This window comes from Embiotoca jacksoni, unplaced genomic scaffold (assembly GCF_022577435.1).
Source record: "Embiotoca jacksoni isolate LCO1_2020_lvr unplaced genomic scaffold, fEmbJac1.0.p SCAF_4, whole genome shotgun sequence".
Taxonomy (NCBI): Eukaryota; Metazoa; Chordata; class Actinopteri; family Embiotocidae; genus Embiotoca; species Embiotoca jacksoni.
This window is the reverse complement of record NW_027185392.1, coordinates 19,812,252-19,840,226: the sequence shown is the minus strand read 5'-3', so window position 1 is coordinate 19,840,226 and position 27,975 is coordinate 19,812,252. Positions and strand designations below refer to the sequence as shown.

The following is a 27,975-nucleotide window of genomic DNA, read 5'->3' as shown; positions in this document are numbered from 1 at the left end:
ACTCCTTGTGGCGATCCTGTGAGCACAGGCGCGCGCCTCGCATAAACACGTCCGCGCGCTCGCGCTGTGTTTCCGACATTGGTTTTTAGATGATGAGCTCCCCGTCCGAGGCGTGACAGCGGAGGCGCGTTCACGTGGTCGCCACCGGCTTCTGCGCTCACAGAGAGGGAGAAAGCATCATCAAAAACACTGGCGTAAACAGCCTCCCAGATAGCAAAGAGACAGCAGGAGATTTAGAGGTTAAATTAAAACAACAACAACAACAACAGCAACAACAACAACAACAAGAGAGAACAGGGGAAGGCTGTGCACCAAGGAGCCCGGGACAGACGCGCATCCATCCGTGCAGAAGCAGCCGTAGTAGCGCGGCAGGAGCAGCAGATTCGAGGGTTTTCCGTGTCGGTTTGCCCGGTGCTCCAAACACACACACACACACACACACACACACACACACACACCCTGCGCCTCAGAGCCAGCAGAGAGGAGGACCAGAGAGGAGGACCAGAGAGGAGGCTGTGCAGACAGGAGGAGGACCATGGAGGGGATGCAGGCATACGGAGCCGGGAAAGCCGGAGGAGCCTTCGACCCCGTCACCTTCCTCCAGCAGCCTCAGACCGTTCTCCGCATAGTGTCGTGGGTGAGTCAAAGCTCCGAAAGGAGACAGAAAAAAAAAGAAAAAGAAGGTTGTTTTTTTTTTAATTATAGCTGCAGAGTGGCTGCATTGGCTCCTACTCATTACTATTCCTATAGTACATTTCACGTGTTTGTATAATGACAAATATGGGGTTACATTAGCATTGAAGAGGGGCCCTTGAAGGCTTCATCTGTGAGAAATTATGTGACAGAGATTGCTGGAAGATATCATAACATGGTATTTATTTTCATTTTGAATATATATTTAATAATAGTATAGCCTATTATTGGTTTATTAAAGTCTATAGTTGTTATTATAGGCTATATGTATAGTACTGGCTGGGCTGCTAATGTGCAAGAGTCCTGATCACTGTCACATTTACCCTCCACAGATAATACATTTGTGACCAAATAATGTTTTCTAATATGCGTAGTGAAAACACACAGGCACAATGATTTCATAACAGATTTCATATTAACTGCCCACTCTCCCCCAGGGAGGAGGACGTCTAATCAAAAGGAGCAGCAACAGTAGGGGAACACTTTTAAGAAGCATAGTAAACAGATGGCAACACACAAGTCCTCAAAGGGGCCTGGTGGCATTTTATAGGATTATGGTCCCAATGAATTCTAGATGAATGTAGTGGATGAGCAGCTTTAGGCACTTTTGACTCTCATATCACCTTCAGAATGAAAGACAGACACACCATAAGATTTGTTTTCATGAGGGAACATGAATCAACATCTCTGCCACCCTCTCCCCTGTCCCCCTCTCTATGTTTTAGTTGTACATCTTAACATTTATGGTCAGTTTCTTTGCGAAATACTGTAAGAATATAGTCGGCTCCACAGGCCCGTCAGTTCCTGTGAATTTGAATTTATGGCTACAGATTAGGACTCAGTGATGACATGCCATGAGACAAATTTGCTAACTTTTATCTTCCAAAAATCAGTTAATCCGATTTTAAGACCAGCAGACTGTTTAGCCAGAAGTAATGATCAACAGTTGGAATGCTTCAAGACACTTCACACTTGCTTGTTGTTGTTTTTTTGCTAAATGTACACAACAAAGTTGTTGTTTTTTTCCCCACAAACTCACTCCGGTAAAGCATTCAATATTTTAATGGTGACGGTCTCCCCACTTTATAGCATGAAATTCACAAAGCTGCTGTTATGTCTTATTTATAGGGTTGTGTCTGCATGGCCGTAAATAACAGCAAGAGCATTTTCAAGAATGTGCAAAAGGGAGAAGAGACAGGTGGAACTTATTGAAGTTTACTACCAAGTGTCTGCACACCATCGTCCTACTTCTGTCCCTTGTGATGAAAGCTACAAGTGTGATTAATAGTAAATCTAATACTCACATAATACATGAATTACATCCTGCAGATCTAAACCATATGTCAGCGTGTTATAACCCCGAGCTCCAAGTAACATGTGAAGCCAAGTCATGTGGTCAGTCAGTGAACCATGAAATTATCGGATGTAATGTTTTCAGTCATGAGGTCTGTTTTTTTTTTTTTCCCCTGTAGATAAATACACAGACATATCTTAGTTAATCCAGTGAGATGAAGGACTTTGTGTTTTATTGGACTTTATTTTGAGGCCAGCGTAATATATGTGGCAGTCACAGCTCTGGTTAATGAACTGATTATACATATGATAAATACTGAACAGTATACTGTACAACAGGAATATTTGTTTTATTTAGAATTAAGAAAGACAGTTATTTAACGTTGTAGGGGTGTAAGGAAGTTTATGATTTAAAGACTCAACACTTCCTGTATGTGTTTCAAATTTCTAGCATTTTAGAAGACAGAAAACCTTCATTTCTTAACAAGGCTTTTATTGTGAAACATCTGCAGGAACTTCTTGTGACTGAAATCAAACAAGAACACTTTTTTTTTTTTTTTAATAACCCAGAACAACCGTTGAAAATAGTGTCATTACATTGTTGACTTTGTTAAAATAAAGCAATGTAAATAGATATTTTTGATGATTGTATGTAAACTTGCCACCACAGGAACAGTGGATACACAAGCTTAGAGATGATCCACAACTTAGCGTGCCCAGGTGCACTCTGGTACTTATAGCACTGCCCCTGCTTATAATACTCTTCAACTTCAACTGCAACAACGTATGCTGACACAGGAAATTGTTTTCCTAAAATTAGGTAAACAATAACTGTAATATATTACCCTACTTACAGTATCACAATATATCAGGAAATATAACAAAAAAAAAATCACCCCTTTTCTTTTATATATTTATTGTATCACCAGATTCTTACTACTACTGTACACAATAATGTCACAATATAATACTGTGGAAACACTGGTATTCTATGAATATTAAGTTTGATTTTTCCAAATAAATTAAAAAACAAAATCTTTAAGTAATTGTTCCTGTCATTATCCATTAATCTGTCTTTTTTATTTTATTATTGACTGAATAATTAGGCAGCAAAAGGGCTCCAAATGATTTGTTGATAATTGTATATACAATATATATATAGGCTATATGGTGACCTGATGATACTTCTTTATTAATGCAACTGCAACCATTAGTCGACATCTCAAAAAGAAGACGCTGAGACAACAAATGTTGGGATTTATTTTCTTGATAAATGGCTAAAATTAAGCGTATTTATTTAAGTGTAATTTTAGGTTGACAAATTGCTTCCATGGTGATGATATTGCTGTGTTTCATTCCTATAACCTTCCCATCCAGCAGCCTTGTATTTTTCAGCATCAGAGGTTTGATTCAACATTTGATCATTATCATCACATTAAAATTTTATAAAAAAAAAAAAACTAATATAGCCTACACAAAAAAAGATAATACTTTTGGTTTGGCCCCTCATCATATGCCCCGCCCTAAGGCGTCACCAGAGCAACATGTCTCCATAGTAACAGCCCGAGCCGGAGTTGTGATGTTTTTTGTGATGGTGTTAATACTCAGTCTGCTGCAGTCTGTGGGGAAGGAAACATTCAGTACTTTAGACATTTGTTGATGGGGGACGTCCAACGGGTGTGTGTGTGTGTGTGTGTGTGTGTGTGTGTGTGTGTGTGTGTGTGTGTGTGTGTGTGTGTGTGTTAGAGAGAGGCAGACCAACAGGAATGAATACTTGGAAAGAGAGAGAGAGCAGTTTATGAATGGTGGTTGAGGCTTCTCTCTGCCCTCCCTTTTGTCTCTATCTCCCACTTCTTCTGACTTATGATGGCTGAATATGGAGGTGATAATGACTGTGTGTGTGTGTGTGTGTGTGTGTGTGTGTGTGTGTGTGTGTGTGTGTGTGTGTGTGTGTGAGTGTGAGTGTGTGTGTGTGTGACTCACCATCAGGGAGGCAGTCCTGCATGTTTGTGATGATGCACGAATGATGGAGAAAACAGAAACAGTGACCACTGACAGATGGAGCGAGAGCGTGTTGTGTGTGATCAATTTCTAGATGAAGAAATAAGAAGAGCTTAATGTATTTACTGAGGTAAACTAAACTGCATCGACCCGACTTGGAAAGCAACGATGACATCGTTTTGCCCGTGGTTCTGCTTTGATCTGTTTAAAAGAGTATTACTTTTGAAGTTTGGATCATTGCTTTCTTTGCTTTGAGCATAGTTCCTTAAATGCTGCTGCTGCTCAAGGATTTGGCTCATCACCAGGGCAACTTAAAACATCCATCAAATCATTATGCACCTAAACAGGCTGTTTAGTTCTGCTTTGTGCTTGACTCTGCTGAAGAAGATTTTTTTTTTTTTTCATTTTCAGAAGTCGACATGCCCAAAGCATCGTTTCTGTCTGCCCGCGGGGTAAATGCAGATCAAAGTCCACCATTTAACTCTGTACTAACGCAACAAAAAGAGAGATATTTGCTGTGTGTGTGTGTGTGTGTGTGTGTGTGTGTGTGTGTGTGTGTGTGTGTGTGTGTGTGTGTGTGTGTGTGTACTCTGAAATAACACACTTTGAATAATGTTTCTGCTACAGCCACCACAGTCAGTGATAAAGCTCCCCCTGAATTCCTTTTATTTCCATGAGACTGTTGCATCCAAATCAGACAAAAAGACACATTTCAAAGATGACTTTTAACACATTGTTATTTACAAATACACAAACGCTCCCCTCCAGATATGTTTTAACCAAAAACCCAGCACTTTGATTAATGAGTTATGGTTGATACTTTTTTTTTTTCCAGTAAAATTACCTGCAGAGAAATTCTTAAAATAACAACAACACCCTCCTCATTGAACAACCCTACGCAAATATTTTGTTCAGCTACTGAATACAAGGCTTGTCACAATTATTACATAATCGCCTGATCAGGATCCCTTCTGTATAAAACGTTACAATTGTTTCCCTTCATCTGTATGAAAACGGTTTAATGAAACAGAAACATCAAAGCTCCGTAACTATTTTTTTTTTTTTTTTCACCGTTTGAGCTTTGATTGACACTCTTGTCATGACCTCATCTCGCTATGCCTGCTTTCTCTGCTTTGGTTTAATGGCACGAGTGGAGATTTAGCACCACCAACTGTTTGTCTCAAGGTGCTTAACTAGTCTTTAACCAGCTGCATTTTGATGAACATCTATTGACAATAAAATAATGGATGAAGTGGCAAAGCCAAAAACCACAGCCAATAAAATGTCTCTTCTTCTTTCTAAAATGTGTGTGCATTAAACTATGATTAGGCTTCTGCAAAAAATAGCAGCATAAAATGAACAGAAAAAGACACTTAAATCGTTAATTGCAATTATTTGTATTGTCAACTGAAACGTTGCAGTCATTACAGACCGAAGTACCAGATGTCTTCCACTTGACTGGCAGACCTTTCTTAGTATACATGCAACGCACACTTAAGTTTCCACATTATTCCTCAGTGAGTTGCTTTTTAGATCAAAACTGGCTCCCGAATTAAAACTAGTTAATTAGTTGTGATGTCACAAATCCTGCTCGCAGGCACACACCTTAAACTCAGATTTTGCATGAGCGCAGAGAAACGTTCCACCGTAGCAGAAGAACTGATGGACAGTCTTCCAATTTTAAAAACTAAGGCTTTACACGATGAGATTTTTGGATAGATAATCATCAGTAATGTACAAATAATGACTCAGTGGATAAAGGAAATAATAGAACAGTTAGAACAGTCTGGTAAAATCTGAAAATGATATCAGTTTCCTGTAATGCAGCCTTAAAAAACAGGAAAAGATAGAACTTATTCAATATCAAGTTACAATGATATATGATATATGATAGACAGTACATATCATATCATATACGTCTCATATCACGATATTGATATAATATCATTATCTTTATCTGCTCTACTTATACCAGTCTGCACAGCCGAGGTTAAACATCCAAGAGAAGTCAAATTGGAAAGCTGCTGAAGAAAACCCGACTGTTCTGATATTTCCATTGAATTAAAACACCCTTACATAAGCAACGTGGGTTAATGCTTTAAATTTAGCTGCGATGGTGACTGGGATTTCAGAGGCCAAGAGATTTTATAATTGTTGAGTAACTATTTGATATTAGCAACACAAACACACAAACATGGCAGCGTGGCACATTCTGTCAGCTCCGTGCTAAACCGGAACACTCGCACACAAACACCCACAGTTTGTTAGTGCCTACATGTCAGAACACCGTTTGAAAGCTATTTTGAGATGTAGGTTGCATGTTTGCATTGTACAAATGCCTTTATCTGCTTGCAGTCATCATGTGTGGGCGTAAAGTCTTCCGATTTTTGCATTAAATATTTACAAATGACCCTAAAGCAGAGCTAGACTTTGTCAATTAGGGTTGTTTACACATTTAGGAATTTGGCTAGTCAGCCTCAGTAACACCCTAAACTCCACTGATTGGTCTACATACTGCACTAAGGATAGTGTTTGTTGGCTTTTGTGGGAAACCTCACCCAGTCAATTCTCTGAAGTGTGCACATTAAAACAAATTGTGATCATGCCTGTTGTGTTTGTCCTTAATTGCCAGAAATCTAAATCTAAGATGGATCTGAATGGCCTTTCATACTAATGTCGGATTTACTTCCTTTACTGACCACTTTCAGTTTTGATTTTCCTTCCATCAGGCACGAGTTCTATTTCTGTACAATATAGATAATCTATATGCAGGCTGTTGAACCTTGCTTTAATAGTATAATGCACACCAAGGCTGCATTCATTTCAGTCATTTGCATATTGTTGTTGTGTAGAAAACAATTTAAGTCCAGATGGCTTTGAAACATCTACTCTGCCTTGCTTTATAATGATAATTTGACTTTGACTAATATAAACTCAAACTTGGTGACGTTAAAGAAATCCGTCCCAAGGCTTTGTAGAAGTTTCCTGGTGGTGCTGAGCTCCGAGTGGGTGAACTTCTAGCCTGGCTCCACCCAACTATTGCTCACAGTTCCAGTCTTCATTGTGATTATAGCCTGGAAGCCCTGGTTACATTAAGGCTTTCTCAGCCACTCTGCAGGGCGAATCATTCAGCGACCAGTGGGGGTGCAATAACAGTGAAGTTGTTTCAACAATGATGCCGGTGGTTGAGTTTTGGCGCACTGCAAACAGTAGATGTATTTTTGGCTGCTCCAAAAAATGTGTTAAATTCTTTTGAGATTTACGCCGATTTGGATGCGATGACTCAAAACACCCGTCAACGAAGCATGGCTACTCCCATATATTCATACAATAAATTTAGGTCTGGTAATACCAGGCTAGGTAAGGTAGACCCAGAATAACGGCAAGGTAGCTCAAAAGGATCAGTAGGCAGTGACCGGCTACTATGTAGTGCAGTTGTAATCAATGGGTGAATCAGTTTTGCATTCAGACAGTACGACCAGGAGACAATTCACAATGATGAAAGAGAGATGAAATGAAGGAGTTAAAAGAGGAGGAACATGTAGAAGAAGGACTACTACAATGGTCTTCAAAATGTATCATCAAGCCTACACTGATTCAAATGTATATTCTTCATGAGTGTGACAGACTACACAACTCAATCAACAGTCTGCTAACAGCTTTTCATGCAACATAGTAAATGCATAGTTTGCAGTTGTAAAATTTGCATTTGTAATAAATGGGCTAAAATATGGAAAGCTTCTGGTGTGGTCCTTTTACGAGCATTCGCAAAGCTTTAAGTGATTGGCTCTGGTCCGACTCAGCAGATAAGCAGGGTACTTATTTCACTCCTTCACATCGCAGTATGCAAAGCACAACTGGCTACAGTGGCCACGTAAGCTAGACCTGAGTACGCCCACTATCACATCAAAGTGTGCGATGCACCCGTCAGTCCACTGGAAGATACCGTGTCAGTGTACGTTTGGCTTCGCCTTGGTGTCAAAAGTACACGCACGTACGACCGGGGTCGAAGAAGGAGGTCATGTGCTGGAGGTGATTTGAAGTCAGTGCTTAAGTCTGAGTCGTGAGGTAGGCTGAGGCTGGTTGGACAAATCCAGCCCAGGACTTTCACCCGGGAGACCTGAATTTGAGTCTGAGAGACGTGAATTATTTTAAAGAAATCTTTTCCGAACCCGAACCGAAGCAGTGTTTGTACCTAATGCTAACCACATGGTGTTGTTTCACGAACCCCTTGCCATTTAAAAAACAACAACTTGTAACTGAATGAGCACCAGTCCAGACTGCAGTTCTATTCTCACTGATTCTGTTATGCGAGACTTGACAAGATTTAGGAACCGTCTGTTTCCTTGCACTGATACAGTCTTTGGACTCACCTGATCATGTTCTCACTCACTCCCACCCCCAATTCAAATGGAGAGGAGATGATGATGAAGCAAAAAAAAAAAAAAAAAAAAAGAAGAAGAGAGGCATATTGAGAAGAGCAGAGTGTGTGTGAAGGAGTTACTCAGCAGAATAGAGAGTAGATGTGTAGATATGAGTGGCGCTGTGTCCTGGACTTGTGATGCGGTCTGCCTGTCTCATTGTGTATCCTTGGTGCTGCAGTGGCTCTCCTTCAATTGTACTTTGACAAGGTCTCCCGTCTCTCTCACTCTCTTGCTCTCATTACATGAGCAGCTGCTGCCATGGTGACAGCAGCAATCAGGTATCCCCAGCCTAGGCCAACGCTCTGCTGCAGACAATAAGCCCACACACACACACACACACACACACACACACACACACACACACACACACACACACACACACACACACACACACACACACATCCACACACACATCCACAGTGATACCCTCCGGCAGTGATCCTCTATTAAGCAGCTGCGAACTCAATGCTGACTTCCGGTGAGCATCACTTCTCACCGTCATCCTTTTTCACAAGTTACTTTTACCGACCATTCACAGCTTCGGTTTTCTGTCAGTTTGTTTTTGTTTACTTCTGACAGCAGAACGAACCAAATAACAGGGAATCTGTGGACGAGTATTCAACATGTCTGTTCTGTGTCTGTTTGGTTGTATCGTAATGCTGGGCGGAGTCTGTGTTTTCTTTCACTGTCCATTTGAAATAGTGGACATTTTGACATTTAGCGAATGTCAATACAGTATGTAGACTGGAAAGAGTAACATGAAGGATCAGAGTGGAACACAGCCACCAGTGAAAAAGCGTTCGGAAAATTCTGTTTTTGTTTCTCCTTTTTTACATGGCCGTCCATATTGTTTTACCGGTTGCTTGACGTTACAAAAGATATGAGGTTATAAAAGGCGTGGAGGTTCTCAGGCTGATCCTTCATGATCAGGATGCAAGTGAAAGCCCTCTCGCCTCACCTTTTCAACCTTGGAATTAGGCTCCATCTTACAAGTTCTGTAACTCTCCAAAGCTAAACATCCAACCAGGGTGACCGTGTTATACGGTGATGGGTCAGATGTGCTGAGCTGCAAAAGTTCACCCTGTTTCAATGATTGTCATGTCTTGCTTCTTTCACGAGCACATTTTGAGCGTATTCCCACTTTAAATCTTTTTCACAACTTGTTTTTCGTTCCAGCCTCAATCCAGTCCCAACACATACTGGACTTTTAGGGCCGATGCTGAATTGTTTTTTTAGGGAATAAAAAAATACCAATTGCAATATGTCAGTCAATGTTCTCTATATACCACATATATAGTTGATATAAACATTTTTATTGTAATGATCAAATGTCCAATGTGGTTATCAAACACTTGGTGACAAAAATATGTTACACTAAACTTCATTGGAGATGTAATCAGTACAGGTAGCTCATTAAAAAAAAGAACAATTTCTAATTTACCTCAAGCATCTTTTTCTGCATTATGTTCTATAAAAAAAAAAAGTATTTATATTTGTGCATATTGGCCACCACACACTGCTGTCCTACTTCACAGTGCTGCTATATCTTTTATATCTATCAGATACATGGGATTCCCCAAATTCTCTCTCTGTATTGGCACTTCCCAACTGCAGTACTTTAATTACTTCTTCCATGTATATGATGGGTGTGTGCCTGTCTGTCAACAGTCCATGAAAAAATTACAACACAAATAATTTTGGCTGCTTAGCCAGAATGTTGAAACATATTTTTCTTAAGTTTTCCATGCGTATGACTAAATTCCACAAACAAAGGCTGGTTCATTTAAAAGTAATGACATTGGTTCACCCCATGGGCTTTCTTTTCTTGTTTTAAGAAGTCTTAAAGGACTCAATCCCTCATAAAGACGGATTATTTTGGAATGTAATTATAGTTTGGACTCACAATTTCTTTCATAAACTTGAATTTGTTTTTCGATGAGTCAGTGAACAAGCCAACAAAGAGGATCACGAATTTACTTTTTCAGTATTTTATAGAATGTAATCTGCTGTTTGAATGTGAGCGCACGATGACGAAGGCTGCAGCCACAAAGACCCGGACATTGCTAGGCTACTTCTGTGTGTGTGTGTGTGTGTGTGTGTGTGTGTGTGTGTGTGTGTGTGTGTGTGTGTGTGTGTGTGTGTGTGTGTGTGTGTGGCTTGTTCCAATACAGGATTGTGCACGAGGTACAGTGTGAATACCAGGCTGACATGAGGCCCGGCTCAATTGTTTGGCCGTTACAATGCATCCAAAAGGCCTTTCAGCCACCACAACAGCAGCTTTAAATCATTCACAACCAGCCAGACTGAACAGATATGATTTCGGTCTCGGTTGCAGCTGAGACAGGTGTTTGTTTGTGTGTGTGTGTGTGTGTGTGTGTGTGTGTGTGTGTGTGTGTGTGTGTGTGTGTGTGTGTGTGTGTGTGTGTGTGTGTGTGTGTGTGTGTGTGTGTGTGTGAGTTGCATGTAGCAATCACTCAAATGACAGAATTTATGATTTCAATATAAAGACAGAAAAGAAAGGAATTAAAAAAAAAAGAAGGCAAAAGCACAGTGACCAACATCATAAAAGGGAGATGCCAGAGGCCTTTACGCATGGCTCCAGCACATGCCAGAGAAACACAGTTTCTCTAACATGTGCACACACATATTATGCACACACTTCTGGCAATCAGCATCCTTAATGTGCAATTTGTGAGTGACCCTCCGATGGTCACAAGATCAGAGGCCCCACGTGGTTTTCTTCACAGTGGCTGCTTTCATCACCTCCAGAAGCCTTGTGATGTGTCTACAGACCCGTGGGGCTGGGGAACCTCCACACACACACTCACTTAAAAAAGTCGTACACTGACAGAAAAGAAAGAGTGGGGGATGGTTTAAAGCAGAGTCATCTATGAAACCATGTCACATGCTCCACTTTCCATGGCTGCTGAGCAAGTGAAGAATGTTTAGGTGCAGCGAGTTCACCACATTTCATTTGTCGTGCATGTTTCTGTGTGGTTTTTATGTGTTTACAATGTATGCTTAAGCTCATGTTTGTATCACAGTGGTACACAATGTAGAAAATGATGCACTCCACCTTGCGATACACAGTTGCTGCCCATGTGAAGGACAGGCTCTCGCTCCAGCCATCACAAACTCATCTGGATTTCTGCTGGCAGCCGGAGAAAAGGCTCAGTAATTCAATCTGCCCACTGCCATGTGATAGCAAATATAATTGTGATCCTGAAGACGACGTGTGTTTTCAATCTCGGCAAACTAGGTCATGCCAAAACCAATCCTTATTTCAAGTGAGAGTGTTTGTGTGTTTGGCGCCTGTGTCACTGGAGCGAGCAGGGAGAAGGGGAGAGTTTGGAAAATAGAGGCAGATAGAGTAAGAGAGTCCCGGGTGGTGAGTTTATTTCCCAGAGGAGTTTCTCTGGGGACCATCAAAAAAAAAACAAAGTGTGTCACATCACTAAAAACTAGTGGCCCTGCAGGTCCCGCTGTCCCTGTTACAGAAACTGACAAACTTGCTTCTGCATCCAAATCAAAAAACAGTGAGAGACACGGATGAACTGTACATCCGCCACAGTCACTGTATTTGTAAAGCAAACACTGCGAACACCGCTAGTTCACAATATGACGCAAACTGCCATCATAATCAATGAAATATGCATACAGATGAGGGGTAACATGCAGAAAAGATGCCTGGCTAGAATTGAACTGGGGACCTTGCAGTTTGTTTCAGGACAACTGGCTTTTTTCAGAGGTTTCCATCATGTGGCGTAATCACAGAAATGTGATCATGTGAAAACAGGTTGCGTTTTGTTGGGAGAAGATCGTATATGGCTGCCTATTCAAAGATGATCCTGTCTTTTGATGACCGGATCTTTCTCTGGACATCCACTCATTCCTGCTAATGACTTCGGGCTACACTTAAGTCACGTGATAACGCCAGAATCAGTTCCATTCACTGAAGGAAGGCTGAGATGTGGCAAGAATGAAGCTCCGCGCTCTATAAATACGCTAATTAAACGACAAGCTGTGTCCATTATTACAGATAGCAAGAGGCATCAGAAATGTACACATGATAAAAAAAAAAAACTTGAAATGCTCTTTAGTGTATTTACTTGCATGTGAGTAAGTGGGATGAGAAAGCCATGTAGACATATTCATTACTGACAGACTTGAGTATTTGTTTGAAGTCATTTCAATTTGGTTAATACATCATCACTGGCTTTTATTAAAAAGGGTATCTACATTTTCTACCATTGGAACAAAATATATTATGTCTATGATAAGTCACCACATTTTCTATAGCTTTAAACCGAGAGCCACAAATCTAGTGTGTCAATGTTAGATGAGCAAATATAAGATGTTATATATTCTCTAAAGAGGAACGTGAACAAGTAAACAAATGAAAAATATACACAGACCACTTTTCTGCTCATTGTACTTTATGCATCTTTAGCATAAGTTTATTTCGTGACTATTCCGAGCAGACAGGGTGTTTTGATATCATGTGATTGGCTTTGTGTGTGTATGTATGTATGTATGTATGTATGTATGTATGTATGTATGTATGTATGTACTGTGTGTGTGTGTGTGTGTGTGTGTGTGTGTGTGTGTGTGTGTGTGTGTGTGTGTGTGTGTGTGTGTGTGTGTGTGTGTGTGTGTGTGTTTGTGTTTGTGTGTGTGTGTGACTTTTTGTTTTCTGACCTGAATCCTAAAGTAAGCCTGCCATGTGAAGCAGTGCACAAGCTGAGCGAGCGTTTGAGCCGTATATGGCTGAGTGTATGTCCTGTATGTGTGTGTGTGTGTGTGTGTGTGTGTGTGTGTGTGTGTGTGTGTGTGTGTGTGTGTGTGTGTGTGCTCATTTTTCTCAAGAACGCTCGTGGGCAGAGGCAGGGCCTGTAAGGAGGGGAGATGGGAGAAGACGTTGGGGGAGGGAGGGAACAATGATGCAGTCGGTCTAAAAATAGCACCGCCTCCATACCCGTTCTGCCCCCAACACTTCCCTCCGCAATCCCTCCATCTCTTCCTCCGTCTCATCATCGTCTTCTCCATCCTTAATGAAAATACTGCAGGTATATGAAGGAGGGGATTGAGGTGTTACTATCCTCCTCCACACACCATTCAGTCGGAGAGCAGAGTGCGTGAGATACATGGGCCGGAGAGCAGAGAGGCAGAAAGTGGGTGGAGGGGAACCGAAATGTTGCGCATGCTTGCTAACGAACTGTTACAGTTTGCCATTACACCACAGACTCCAAATGCCAGCTTGTGTTTCCCACTTACAAGCTATCCAATCGGTTTGTCATTAAAGTCGGTTTAAATGATGGGATTTTACAGCCCGATAGCTCAAAATGGCTTATTGTGTGTAAACCATAATACACCAAATCCCTTTTATTTCTGCTGATTAATACAAGTGGCCATGCAATCACTTCGCCAGTAAGTTTTACCCGCAGATCAAAATAAATGTAGCCTCCAGCTCTGAAAAGTAAAGCAAATGTTTTAATGCTGTAAAGTTGTAAAGTACAATACCACTGATGACCACAAGGGGCAAATATATAATCTGGCTTCATAAATCAAAAAGCCTCAACTTCACAAGGTCAAGTTTTTTGTCTATTTTTGTCTTGAGCTAAATTCACTCCTGATGAACAAATAAACATAATAAATGCATAATTAATTATTAGGCCTCAAAGAGAGGTATGTTTGTGGGCGTGCCTAGCTTGATAGACGTCATAATGTTAACAGGCCACTGTAATGACTGTTCAGTCCTTCAAAATGTAACATTTGTAAGCATGCTGTGTGTGCATCAGTTTATTTATTATTTTTGGTATCAGAATTAATGTCCATAATTGTGGATTGTAGTGGAATTGGTTACAACTACCAACTTTCTGATATTGCGACATCCCTATTTTGCATTATGATACTGAAGGACCTGACAGAAGGTGACTCATGTTGGCTTTCTCGCATTTTGTAATTAGCATTGAACACAAAGTATAGCTGAGTTTGGTGGGACGTCATTATTTTTAGTATTTAGTTATAAACCGGAGCACTGAATAAGATCTACTTTTTTTTGGTGATGTAGCCTGATGAAGGCTCTTACTTTTGCTGTGACTTGAACTGAACAAGCTGGTTGTCTGGCGAGTCACAAGTTATTCCACCAGAGGGGGAAGGCAGAGCTATACACACACAGAAACATGCTGCGACCAACCGACTGATCACAGGCAATACTGATCCAATCTGTGGGAAGTTAAGTCCAAAAACATAACTGCCATTACACCTCATCCCCTTAGGTGTCGCAAAAGAGGACACAACTGAAATATTTGAGTGTGTGACTTGAAGGCCTGGACCAAAGTCCTTCTAATTCAGCAACATTATCCGAGACTAGGAATGAGCATTTCAAGCAAAAGTACTATTTGATAGTCGCTCGGAACTAAAAGATTATTAACGCCAATCCAATTCATGGCGTGGAACTGGGCCGTGTCAAATTTCACAGGAATCCATCCAATAGCTATTTCGGTACAAATCCAATCGACTCAGGCATTCCTATCCTGAAATGCCGTGCTGTTTATATAGCGTCTTATTCGTTTTCTAGAGCTTTCAACTACAGGTCACTGCCTCCTTTAGAAACACGGCGCACTCACCATCACATGACATAAGTATGGAATTTATCTCGACCGAAAACTTTATGCCTTCAAGAAAACCATGCAAATGTAAAATAAAAACAGTAACTAGATCTTAATTTGATTAGATTTTTCAAAAATATGTAATTCATCATTTCAGGGCTTGTTTGCAGAAAACAATTATTCTAAAATTAAACTCAATATATTCACTAAAACTATTCCAAACAACGCAGCCGCAGATAGAAAATCAACTTAAGGTAGCTTCATTTTGAACTTTTTCTCTTTCAAAAAAGAGATTGTGATCTCAAACATGTCAGTCTTGAAATGATGAAGTCTGTGTCAAGAAAATTGAATAGACTTATACTCTGCTTCTGCTGGCACTTCAGATGTTGAGCACACAACGTCAGCACTAAAATTGTTGTTTTCCAAGCGTGGAAAAGACAGTGGAGGGAAACTGGGAGGTTTTCGAAGATAAAGACGGACGGGGTTGAAGAGAAAAACTGTGCTGTAATCCCCATCGTGACTGACATCCCTGTCTCCTCGCGGCCCGGTTGCTGGCCTTCATGATCAGGGCTGTCGATGGAAGTAGTCTATTGTGTTTTCTCCCTTTTGTATCGCTGTCATTTACCACACAAACACAGACGCAACAGCTGGGTAAACTGTCCACCAACCCGGGGTTCACTTGGAGCTGTCTTTCTCTCCATCACATACACACAGACGCACTCTGAATCCATCACTCACCGCTGCAAAGTCCACACGCAGACTGCCGGCAAACATAAACATGCTCAGTCTCGGTTTTTAGCTTCATAGAAAAAGCTCCCGCGAGGTTTGGTCTGAGGGCCTGTCTGCTGGATGGAGTTGTCTGATCGGCTGGTATCAAGTGAAGTACAAAGTAGACTTGCTATACAGCACTGCAGGGTGGAATACCGACACTGAGGGGGTTTTGGATTCATGGGTTTGATAAGGGTGTTTCCGTGATGCTGCAGAGGAGAGGTGAGGAGAGTTAGATGGTATCTTGGTAACCTCCCCTTGTTACTGACTCCATTTTGTAGCTCTTTGAGACAAAGGCAGACAGAAGCGGAGAAGAAAATACAAGACCGAGGCGAGAGGATGGAAGAGGAGGGAGGGATCAGATGCTATCAGAGTAACCTTGTCCCTTCATTGGCTCCATTTCGCCACCGTCACTGTCCCTCCCTCCACCTCAGCCGGCCCACCGCTGGAAGGACAAAACCTATCCAGCACACAGCCTCACAGAACATCTGCATTACAGTATTGTCAGAAATAATACTTTAATGTGCCTTTGAAATAATGAATTGTCATTCCAGGCTCCGTGTGGAATAAAATGTTTTACTGGCACATGTTAATACATTAATGTCACATACACATATTTTGTCAGGCTTTGTCAGGTGCAAATTATTGATATGTTTACAGCATCTTTAATTTGTTTCTAATTGTATAAGTTTTAGTGTAAATGATCAAATCCTGGTGAGAGTGGATGTGATTAATGCCTCCTGCTACGTCATTCACGTTAATCAGATGCCGCATTTGAATAAAATAGTTCAACATTTTTGGAAAAAAATCCTATTCAATAATCGCTGAGTAATCGACTATTATTTGACTTTTAACACCCCCCCACCCATCAATATGGTCAACAAATGCCAATCCGAGTTCTAAAACCTTCGCTTTGGTCTGACCTTTGATTATCGATGACCGGATGGACAGTTAGTTGCTCGGTGCTTTACGCTAATGATTGTACATAACTATGGTAGACTGATGATCTGATAGCTTCAGCTGCAGAGTTCGTACTGCATGCACCTCATCTTCATTTATGTTTTGAGGAAGTTCCACACAGAACTTTTTGACGGCTGGAATAGTCTTTGCGTGTTTCTTCTGTTCACACTGTGACATCTGACCTCACAGAGCCACACATTTTACCTGCAAACCTGTGGAGCCTTAACATGTTCCTTCTCTCTTTATGTTGTTTAATGGTGAATAGCAGACAGCTTTTAGTGCTTTAACGCATTATGACCAGTTGCAGGTAAAAAAAAAAGGGGAAATAAGAAAGGAAGATAGTTGCATTTACTGATTGATTTTTAAATTTGAAAATCATGATCAATTCATATCACTTGCTTGATAAAATAAAATAAGATCAAATAAAATAAGAAGATATCAAACTTTTCCCAAAAATACATTGATATCTACAGCAGTTTTACTTCCATAGATTCTGATTGAAGTCCATTGACAAAATTATACTTTTTCCAGATTTTTCCTGATAGTCACATTGTACACAAAACGGACTAACTATCACACAGAGTATGAAGTGTTCTCATTGCGTGTTCAGTATTTGTCGTACTGAACAGCAAAATAGCGGAAAAAGGCACATTTTTCTTCAATCAAACTTCATATTTTAAGAGAAAACCTGGAGGTGCATTGAGGCATGATGGATTATTCATGAAAGCTCCCCTGCAGGGTTGCCGTGACATTATGGGCTGAGAGTATCACGCTGAAGTGATTTCTTATTCACAAATTACCCGGTCAGGCTAAACATACCATATGATTGCAGCAGGTGCTGTTGTTTTGGGATGTCAATGGCCCTGATGAAATTCTCACAAAACAACAGAGAAAACCAAGCAGGTCCACACATACAGATGTGAGCAGGGAGATCAGATTATGAAGGGAAAAAAACATTGAGGAACACTCAGCATGGAAGCACAAGCATTATTAGCATGCACATGTGAAACAGGCCATGCAAACATCATCTATGTAAAGAAAGACTAAATTTACTCCTTATTCACTCCAAGAAACCCCACCGCAGTTAAACTAATAAAACTGTAATAAAGCTATTAAACGTGTCAATTCCTGAATGACATAATAACTATTTAGTTCTGAAATAATACAATGTATCCACTAATTACTCCATTAGCTGAAGTAATTTCAGTTACATTTTTTAGCAATTTTGCACATATTTTCAACCCCGTTGATAGTTGTCAACTACTCAGTGAGTCAAAATGTTGATTGTTTCAGTTTTTTTTTTTTTTTTACGAAAACATTTACTGGTTCCAACTAATCTGATGTCAGAATGTTCTGCTTACTTTCTGAGTTTTTTTTATCTTGGTATTTATTGACTGGCTTTAAGTACTTTTAGTGAGATACTGTTAGTCTGGGGAACTGTGATAAACAAAACTACTGAGAGAGTCATTTAAATAGCAATGCACATTAGTCAGTGATGGACAGAGCTGTTACTTGTTATCAGGTTGTTGGATTAACCAGCAGTTTTACTATTTGAAGTTATTACAGTTCTTAAAGATGCAAAGTAGCCATTTCACAATCGAATTATTGTAATGCAAGTTTTGTTTAAAAAAAAAAAAAAATGAATTGCTTTACACACAGTGTGCTAAAACACACACAACGTTACTCTTTGACAGACTGAACAGTAATGACAGTAGAAGGTTTTGAGACAGCTCACACTGCTGCCACGTTCACCCAAACAAGATCATGTTATCTCGTTGAATCTTGAGTGTGGAGCATTGCTGCAACAGATGCTGTCAAAATTCACAAACAACAACACAAACATTTCAGGATGTCAACATTCAGATGATGTGTTGTAACAACTGAGACTCATAACTGGGAAGCCTGTTTACAGTGCTTAGATAGGTTTGCGGTGTCGTTCAGAATGATCCGTGACACCGTTTTACTGCTTTTCAGTTGTCTGTATCTTCAGTGTGATGGCATAACAAATGAGTGCCATCACATTTTCTGAATTTTGGCATCAACCTTTTCCAAAATATCTTTTTTCATGACATCCTGAAAGCAAACATATCGTCAGAACACATAAATGGCTAAACATGTTTACATACATTGTTGTTATTGAAGTTTTGTCTGTGTCTCGTCCTGAACAGTAAAACAGACTGAAGACGGATCTCTGGCGCTGCCTTTCAAACGCTATCCTGTTTAATGTCTTCTCGACTCTCCTCTCTGCTATCACATTATCATCCCTTCTTCTCTTGTGTTCTTCCCTCCAGCTCTTCTCCATCGTGATCTTTGGCTGCATTGCCAATGAGGGCTACATCAACCGCCCCAAGGAGGTGGAGGAGTACTGCATCTTCAACCGCAACCAGAACGCCTGCAATTACGGCGTCTTCATGGGCTCCATGGCCTTCCTCTGCTGCATCGCCTTCCTGGCTCTGGACGTCTACTTCCCCCAGATCAGCAGCGTCAAAGACCGTAAGAAAGCTGTGCTGGCTGACATCGGGGTGTCAGGTAAACCCGGAATCTCTTCATGCTTCATGTGCCTTATTTCTTAACAACAGAAAAACAACATTGTGAGTAGTTTTTGTTTATTTTTAACATTCATTTGTTCAGACAACTATGGGTGACATTCACATATTCATCAATTCAGATCAGTTAGAATATCTCCGTTTAATTTCAAAGAAACAGCGCAATAATCATTTCCAACTCTTTCAGAAGGCCCACGTCCTACAGATGCGGTTCTCCAGCTTGCTGTCACATCCTAAGATATTACTGCTATAGTTTACAGACACAGATTAGTTCAAGGCCTATTATATTTCACACGCTGTGAGACTTTATTTTTACAACTTGTTTATTTGTGTGAGATTTGGACTGCAAGACTCACTGTTATCCAGTAATTTACTCAAACATCCACAAGATATATAATGTTTACAGGTAACATAACATAGGGTAAAGATTGGGGGGGGTAAAAAAGCAGCTGAATAAAATTGAAACAAACATTTTAACCTCTTTGGCTTGAGTCAGTGACTTTACGGTCTTTCAGGTAATGTTTTGAATGTCGTGTTCTGACTCAGGTGTCAGAACAAGCACAAGGTTTGGTCTGTCATATACTGTAGCAGACATTGTGCTGAATGTACTGTATTTAACAAAAATGGACGTAGCTTCCGTGACAGTGTCTGACTCAGTCTTACGAGCTAAACCAAAAATGGGCCAAGAGGTGGTGCATGGGAGGAGCTTAGAGGGGCAGAATGAAGCCTCCTGGTTGCTGAAACCAGTCTGTATTTATGATGGAAACATGCAGGCTGTTCGCTAACTGTGACAGCATCCTCCTGTCACTCAAAACAGCATTATGGTGCGTCCAGGTGAGAAGTGGGAAACTTCCGATTTGGTAACCTCCGACTTCCCAGTTGAGAGCGTTGTCACGACAACAACAAAGAGGTAACACGGCATCCCCCAGGAAAAAAAATGTGACAAACAACCTCGTCATCACACATGTAGACCATCACAGGGATGAAATGGAGACATTATGATTTGTACACTACATTTCTACATGTGACAGCTGTGTGGGAGGACTGTTACCACTTGTCGTTGTCTGTTAATATACTCATTAGTATTGTTTATTGGCACAACACCCTGTTCTAACTAGTATGACCTAATTAAATCATGAAGTGACTTATTTTTGTGCTGAGCAATTAGTCATATATTTTTCTTTCACCACAAACGTTGGCATGTTGAGCGAAGTCAGACCCACTTCTCTGAGCTCTCAAAAACCTCCGACTATCCAAGAGGGAAATTCCCAGTTCGACAGGCGTTCAGGTGATTTCTCCCACTCGCACACAGGTCGGAACTTTCCTACTTCCCAGTAGCTTATGAATGTACCCATATAAACTACCCATATAACGATATGAAACTACCACCCATATAAAATGGCTGAATTAAAACAAAATTCACCCATACTGTTGTCATGAATGGGGAAATTAGCTATGGAGATCAAAACCACTTTTTGTATCAGGCGGTAAACACGTTTAATGTTGCTGTAAAGCTGGGGGGTCTGTAGGGATTGACTCGCTTTTGCAGGTCGCCTCCAGTGGGCATTTATAGGAACTGCAGTTTGTGGTTCTTTCTTTCTTAGTCCCGCAGATTTCCCCTTGGCTTTAAATGACACGTAGATAGTAAAACATATTTAATGTGATAAAAAGCCATTTGAGGCTTCGATTACAATGCTTTTCTGTTGCCAAAACAATTGGGGTGTCGATGAGAGGCGGTAACACGACCTGATCAAACAAACTGGCGGCCATCACTGCCTGCAGTATCAATCAGAAGATTGGAAAGGTGAATAGAAAGAAGCAAAACACACACTTTCATACACTCTCCTCAAACGCAATTGTAACGTGGCACTATGATGTACACATGAAAGAGATACGAGTTGTCTAAAGTAATTTAACACTGAAAAGTTCTGTGAGTTTTGTAAAAAAAAAAATAATAACAAAGCAGTTTGAAAGCAGACGTTCTGAAATCAGATATTTCTGATCTGATAATCAAAGGTTTTATTTCCCAACCACCGAGTTTGATAAACGCCACCATTTGAGTTTTTTTTAATCAAGTTTCTCTTCCACATACTTACAATTGTACTCTTTCTCCAGTTGTATGCTACTGCACCGCTATGTTTTGTTGTAGGGGGTCAGGGTGCTCTTGTGGGTATTTTTGGGTTAGGATGAGGATAAAGGCAATTTTACTCCCCTTTCCTCTGTGCAGATTTTCCTCACTGACATTTCACAGACTTCTAGTGACGTTATGATCACAACAAAAGGAGAGGAGGAGTGAGAGGGACAATAAGGAGACGAGGACTCCTCCAGCACTAACAAGCCTCTGCGACTTTGTGCTTTGGTGTGTCTGACAGCGGCTTCCTTTGCTTCTCTGCTGCACTGCTGCTGCAGTGAACTCAGACATGAGGGCAAGATCGTCCAGTGTTGAGTCGGGTAATTGGGTACTTCCTGTCAGAGACAAGATTCACCTTCCCTGTTTTTATCATTCACTCACACTTTCTGTCTGTCTCTCTCTCACCATATCTACATTGTACAAAGAGATGGTTGGTGGGTTAGTAAAACAAGAGGACAACTGGTATCCTGAGCGGACCTGGATGTTGCTGATTAAACTTGATATATTTTCTCTCTCCACCGTATTTCCAGCTCTATTAATACCTCTCTCCTCGTGTGGTTACCACTACAGGCTAGCAGGAAAGAAAAATATCTGATGTTGCGGGTAATTCTTGCTGTTTGACTGCTCATTTTTCATTTGGGGCTTCACGGGGGTCAGTCCTAGGTCCCTTGCTTTTTTCTCAGTTGATCATCTCCACTTATTTTTATTGTTATGCTGATGATATACAATTTATAGACCTCCAACTACAGCAGATTATTTGTCTTGCCCTGCTCTACCTGTGTCACTGTCAAATATTCTATTTTGGGAAAAATACACACAAAAAAACGTTTCAATTGTCCTTCAAACTGGTATTTGTTGGCACTCATACATTTGTTTCAAAGGACTAGTTTGACATTTTGGGATCATGCTGTTTTGTTCTCTTTGCCAAAAGTCACTTGTAATTGTTTTGTCCTGTCTGTTTAAAATGCAGCAAAAGCCAGCAGAGAGATAGCACAGCTAAACAAAAAGAGTGGAAGCCAAAGGAAACAATTCGCCTGCCTCTATCAAAGCTATAAAAAAAAAGTCTTCATCTACCAGCACCTCATTAAATGAACACGAGCTAACATGTTTATTGTGAGCTTTGGAGATGCTGTTTGGCAGATTTTTATGTGACTTTGGCATGAGCCAGGCTCGCTGTTTCCTCCTGCTTCCAGTCTTTATACCAAGCTAACCGCTTCCTGGCTCAAGCTCCCATCCCAGATCCCAGACTTGATACAGCATCCCAGGATGTATCATATCTTGTTCCATTTAAACTGTGTTTTCTTTTCTCTCTCTTTCAGCCTTCTGGTCCTTCATGTGGTTTGTGGGTTTCTGTTTCTTGGCCAACCAGTGGCAGGTGACCAAGCAAGAAGACAACCCCCTGAGGGAGGGAGGGGACGCCGCCCGGGCAGCCATCACCTTCTCCTTCTTCTCCATCTTCACCTGGGTAAGGATCCGCACACCTCATTGGTCCACTGTGTAACACAACAGGGCATAACACCAGCATTTGGTGGGAGCTTTTATTTGAAGTTTGGGACCTTGTTGTGGCCTCAGAAGGGATTGAACACCTTTTCCCTTCCTCCTTTAAAGCCAATGAGTTTGTGTGCTCGCCTTTTCCATCTTCTTTTTGGTTGGTGTATGGATGAACATTTGTATTTGTGTCCATGTGAACTCATGAGTGTGTGGATGTTCTTCCGACAGGGCGCCCAGACTCTCTTCTCTATGGAGAAGTTTAAGAATGTGTCATTTGAAGAGGAATACATCAAGCTGTTCCCCCCTCAGCCTCCTCAACCTTTTGTCTGACTCTGCTCTCCATTTGCATCCTTAACCCTCTACACACACCCCTGTTACTTTACTGTGGCTGTGTGTGTGTGTTTAAGGGCTCCTACTAACATCCAACACTGCTGGAAGTGAGTGTATTTGTGATCTAGCAGTAAGAACAGTTGTATCATTACAGCAGCAGCCAGTAAGATGTTGTTTCATGTGATTGCCTAGTATAGTTACTGTACGTATTTCCTGATGCACACGCCTTATGATTATAACGTATGCATAACATGACTGAAATATTGATCAGTACAAATGACTCAGCAATTAAATCGCCAAATTCACAAATTTCTGACCATAAACATCTCCTGAAAAGCCTGCTGTCCGGTTTCTATCTCACTGGAAGTTTTAATTGCTCCAGTCCAAAGACTAATACTACATAATAATGTTTATTTCTGATAGACAAAGAAGTCAAAAAAGAAAAGCATGCGAACAGGTTTTTTTTTAATTTATTTTTTATAATATTCCGCTAATAGAGAACTTCTGTTTTCTGCCTTGTAGTTTTCTGTTTTTAGCATTTTGGTTTCAAAGGTCAGTGTTTATCGCTGAGGTAGCTCCAGCAGGTGTACAGTGTGACAGATACACACTAAACATGGAGCCGTTAAATGAGTGCTGTCTCAGTTTACAGGACTGATCACCACCTCTTCTAATCCTTAACATGAATATCCTTCATGTGCTTTTTTTTTTCTTCAGTGCACAACAATATTAAGGCGACAGGTTTTACCACAACTTTATTTAAATAATAAAAAAAAAAAACTCAGATCTTACTAATTTGTCAGAGTGCATTTCTTCAAATGGTGATGGTTTTGCTTATTTTATGTTTTTTCCAAAGCTTCATCTTCACTCCCTTGGCTCCATACAATTTTAGAAATACACTTATTCACAGTCTAAGAATAACACATAGAGTTGTGTGGAGGGTTAAGCACAGGACAGTTAATGTGTTTACATCCTGCAGTGACCGGACTTCAGGATCAAACAATCAAAATAATATATGTAACATTAATAAAGTGCTTTTGTTGGATTTTTTTTCACCTTCAGATGGTGCCAGCTAGCTGTTTCTCCCTGTTTAAAGGTTATATGCTAAGTTATTCAGGCTCCAATGGATATCTATTAAAGTGGTATCAATCTACTCCAAATACATAAAAAAACAAAAAAAACAATGCACTTTACATGTGCAAAAAAACACATGATCACATACAGATTTAAATGTTCACGTGAAACATGTATTTTGTCCATGGAAAACATGGTTTTGGAACATTTCCATGATGTTATGTGTGAAGCCCATGTAGATTTCTGTGTGAAAACATTTACACATTTCCCCCATGTTATCGGATGTTGCAAAATTAGGTACATACATGTTATCCCATGTTTCAAATGTTGAAAGCATGTGAAACTCATTTCCTTTTATTTCTGAAGTTTAAAATGTGAAACTTTTTCCCTGCAACTCTTTTCCTATCAGTGACAGTTTATTGCATATTCAGTGGGTTTAATGGCTTGTAACTGTGGATCTTACTACGTCACACTGTAAAAAAGTTACATGAGTTCTATACTCAAATGTTCTGCCTTTAAAAAATCTGAAATATTCAGGGTTCAGACAGTAACATGTTTTTACTTTGTCCAGCTTGTGCTCCAATAACTACAGTTTTTCTAAAAATCTATTGAAGTTTTTTCATTTTAGACAATCAACCAACCTGAAAATACAGTATAATGGGCCTGAGACATTGTGATGTATCAGACTGAAAGAGTCAGACTTGTGGAAGCACAATCTGTCTTCAACATCTGATCAGCCAAAAACAAATACATCCTCTTCATGTAACTTCTCAGAGCTCTTCTACCTTGTATTTTTCCCAGTCATTGTCGGTGGTTGCTCTGCTCTGGTCTCATGGTATCTCTGGCTTGTGAGTCTTGAACCATCTCTAATTTATTGATAAATGTGTGCTGTTTCATACTGTGGGCTTCAGCTGCTCAGTAATGCACACAGACTCTGTTTAATTGCCCTGTGACTCTCCTGCTGTAGACTGGAGCGGTGCTTGTCTTTATGGAGCTGAACAATGTATAAATGGCCTTTTTGCACTGCTGCATGTAAAAGTAACCTGCTGTGACTCGTTAAATGAACTATCAAACTATCTAATAAGCTTCACATGCTTTCCAGTCTACTAATCAATGTTTCCTTTTCTCTCTATCTTCTCCCAAACTCTCTGCTCTAACACCACTCCATATCTGCTTCAACTTCTATCTATTCATTCACCATCTGTCCGCCTTTTCTGCCTTCTTTAATCATCTGTCCCCAAGGCGGGCCAGTCCTTCCTGGGTTTCCAGAGATATAAGCTGGGGGCCGACTCGGCCCTCTTCTCCCAGGAATACACGGACCCCAGCCAGGACGCAGCCGGAGCCCCCTACACCTCCTTCGGCGGTGACGACGTGGAGAGCCCGGTAGGAGGAGGGGGCCAGGCCGTCAGCGACGGGGCCTTCGACGGCACCGGAGGGTACCAGCGTCAAGACTACTGAGATGGGGGGAGGGTTACCCAACAACAGTGACTTATTTTGACCCAGTGATAGGCACAACAATCCCGACCTCTTAACTGTTGCAAATGGAGAGTTACATTTACAACACAGTGCACATCTGACACCCAAATATTATAAAAATGTTGGTAATACATATTAAGGTGTACATTCATAAAGTATGGGAATATGATAGTTTGGGTTAATACCGTCATTTAGATATTACTGCACTAACACTGGGTCAAAATAACACACTGTCTTGCAGGATTTTTATACATGGATAAAGTTAACCCTGTTGACAGCAAGCACCAGTTAAAGGAGGAGCTCTTTAACCAGTGTGACATATAGTAATGAAAGATAAACATCGGTGTCTCCAGATTCCAGAGGCCCAGTTAACACCTGGGGACAGGACAACATCTCGGTTTGGTGTCTGCGGTAGAATAACATAAATAGGTGGAGGTCGTCTGTGGGAGCGGGCCGTGGGATGCAAAATAATTGAAGGTGTTCGGGAGGGTCGGGGGGGGGGGGGGGGGGGGGGGGGGCTGAGAAATAATTGGCAGGTCAGTTGGTTTTGCAGAAGTGGTCACCCTGTAGCAGATCAATGCTTGTGACCACATTGCCTTCATCTTCTGAGGTCTGCTGCCAGTCAGCAAAATGATCAGTGTTAGTTCAAACACACACACACACACACACACACACACACACACACACACACACACACACACACACACACACACACACACACACACACACACACACAGACACAGACACACACGGGCACAGGTTCACAGTGTATTGATTCTAAACAGATACAAGTTTCTGCTGACAAAACTCCTTGGTGGTGCATTATAGGATATCAGCACAGACAAACAAGCAACAGCGGTATATCTGGCAACTCCTCCCCTCAACTGTAAAACAAGAGTGTGTCTGTGTCTGTATTAAAAGGTCTCTTTTTTTTTTTTCTTGATGTGTGGATGTGAGACGGTGTGTGTTTTCTTGTTTCCCTCTGAAGCTGTTTCTCTCCTCGATTGTTGCCTTAGTGCTGACTGCCAAGCAAAACCCAACAAGACAACATGAACCCAACATTCACACGATCACGGTTCTCTTACAGCATCGTTAATGCGGCGGTAAAGATAATACCTCTGTCTTATTTTTGTCCTCAACCCCTGAACAAAACCAAACATTTATCATCATTAGCAGGCATCTCAAATAACATAAAAGTGGCGGTTTCTTGTCAGAAGGAAACTTTCAACTGAAGGATTTATCTGTTGTGTTTTCCACTTAATTTCAATGAATCTACAACTGAGGCGACCATGAACATCCTGACTATTTATGAACATGCATTGCTCCATTTTCTTAAAGAATAAAGTATAAAGTATATCTATCTCTATAAATATATGTAAATCTATAATTCAGTATATTAAAGTGTTTGGGAAAAAAGATTATGCTTTATTTTAGAACATTGTGCTAGTTCTATATAAAATAAGAAAAGACAAAAGAAAGAAGATCTGTGGTCTGTTGAGTGTTATTGTGATAAGATATGTGGTGAGGATTTCCATACCTCATCCTTTATGTTGCTTTCAGGGTAAGGAGATGTTTTTATTTTGGGATAACAATACTAACTATAAAAAAAAAGGAATATGGCAACAAAACAATGTGACCAAATTATCAAGGTATATATGCACATATATACTTTACACTGTACATCCGTGTAGACGTAGAGATGTGTGATGTTCCTCTGTGAAATCCATAAAAAAAAAAAAAAATTAAAAAAAAGCAAGGTAATATTCAAGAAAAAGATTGTGTACAAATGTTTGTTTTTGATGTGTTCAATTTTAACCAGTAAAAATAAAGAAAAAAACGGATAAAGATATGACTCGTTGGTCTCAGATTCTTGGATGTTAAAGTCTTTTATTTAGTATTTATTTTCCTGAATGAACTGATATATGCCAAAAACAAACATCTGAAGCTCTAATACCAAACAGCAGCAGATTTGTAGTTTATAAAGTCTGAGCATGAGCTTGGGTCAGCCTTTTTGGTCAGCTTTCCACCTTTTAAAGTGGATTGCTGTATAGGAATTGTTCATGCATTTTTAGCAGGCATCCTCTAGTTATACCTCAAGTGACGAGACTGAATTATGACATGAATATCTTCCTCTGTAGGCATTTTCCTTTACAATGTGCTCATTCCTAGTTGAGTGCAAG

General features: G+C 40.5%; 1 protein-coding gene across 3 annotated transcripts; it reads left to right on the top strand.

The window, feature by feature from the left end:
* Positions 1-95: 95 nt before the first annotated feature.
* On the top strand, positions 96-26,293 carry LOC138208837 (synaptogyrin-1-like). 3 transcript variants are annotated; one of them, XM_069167001.1, is made up of 4 exons: positions 96-637; positions 19,042-19,279; positions 22,747-22,892; positions 23,147-25,552. In XM_069167001.1, the coding sequence occupies exons 1-4, from the start codon at positions 536-538 to the stop codon at positions 23,246-23,248; spliced, it is 588 nt and encodes a 195-aa protein (XP_069023102.1). In that variant the 5' UTR covers positions 96-535; the 3' UTR covers positions 23,249-25,552. The 3 variants fall into 3 exon arrangements, with proteins under 3 accessions (XP_069023102.1, XP_069023101.1, XP_069023099.1); XM_069167000.1 differs by lacking the exon at positions 23,147-25,552 and adding an exon at positions 25,562-26,293 and having other exon boundaries at positions 100-637; positions 19,042-19,243; XM_069166998.1 differs by lacking the exon at positions 23,147-25,552 and adding an exon at positions 25,562-26,293 and having other exon boundaries at positions 102-637.
* The last annotated feature ends 1,682 nt before the right edge of the window (positions 26,294-27,975 follow it).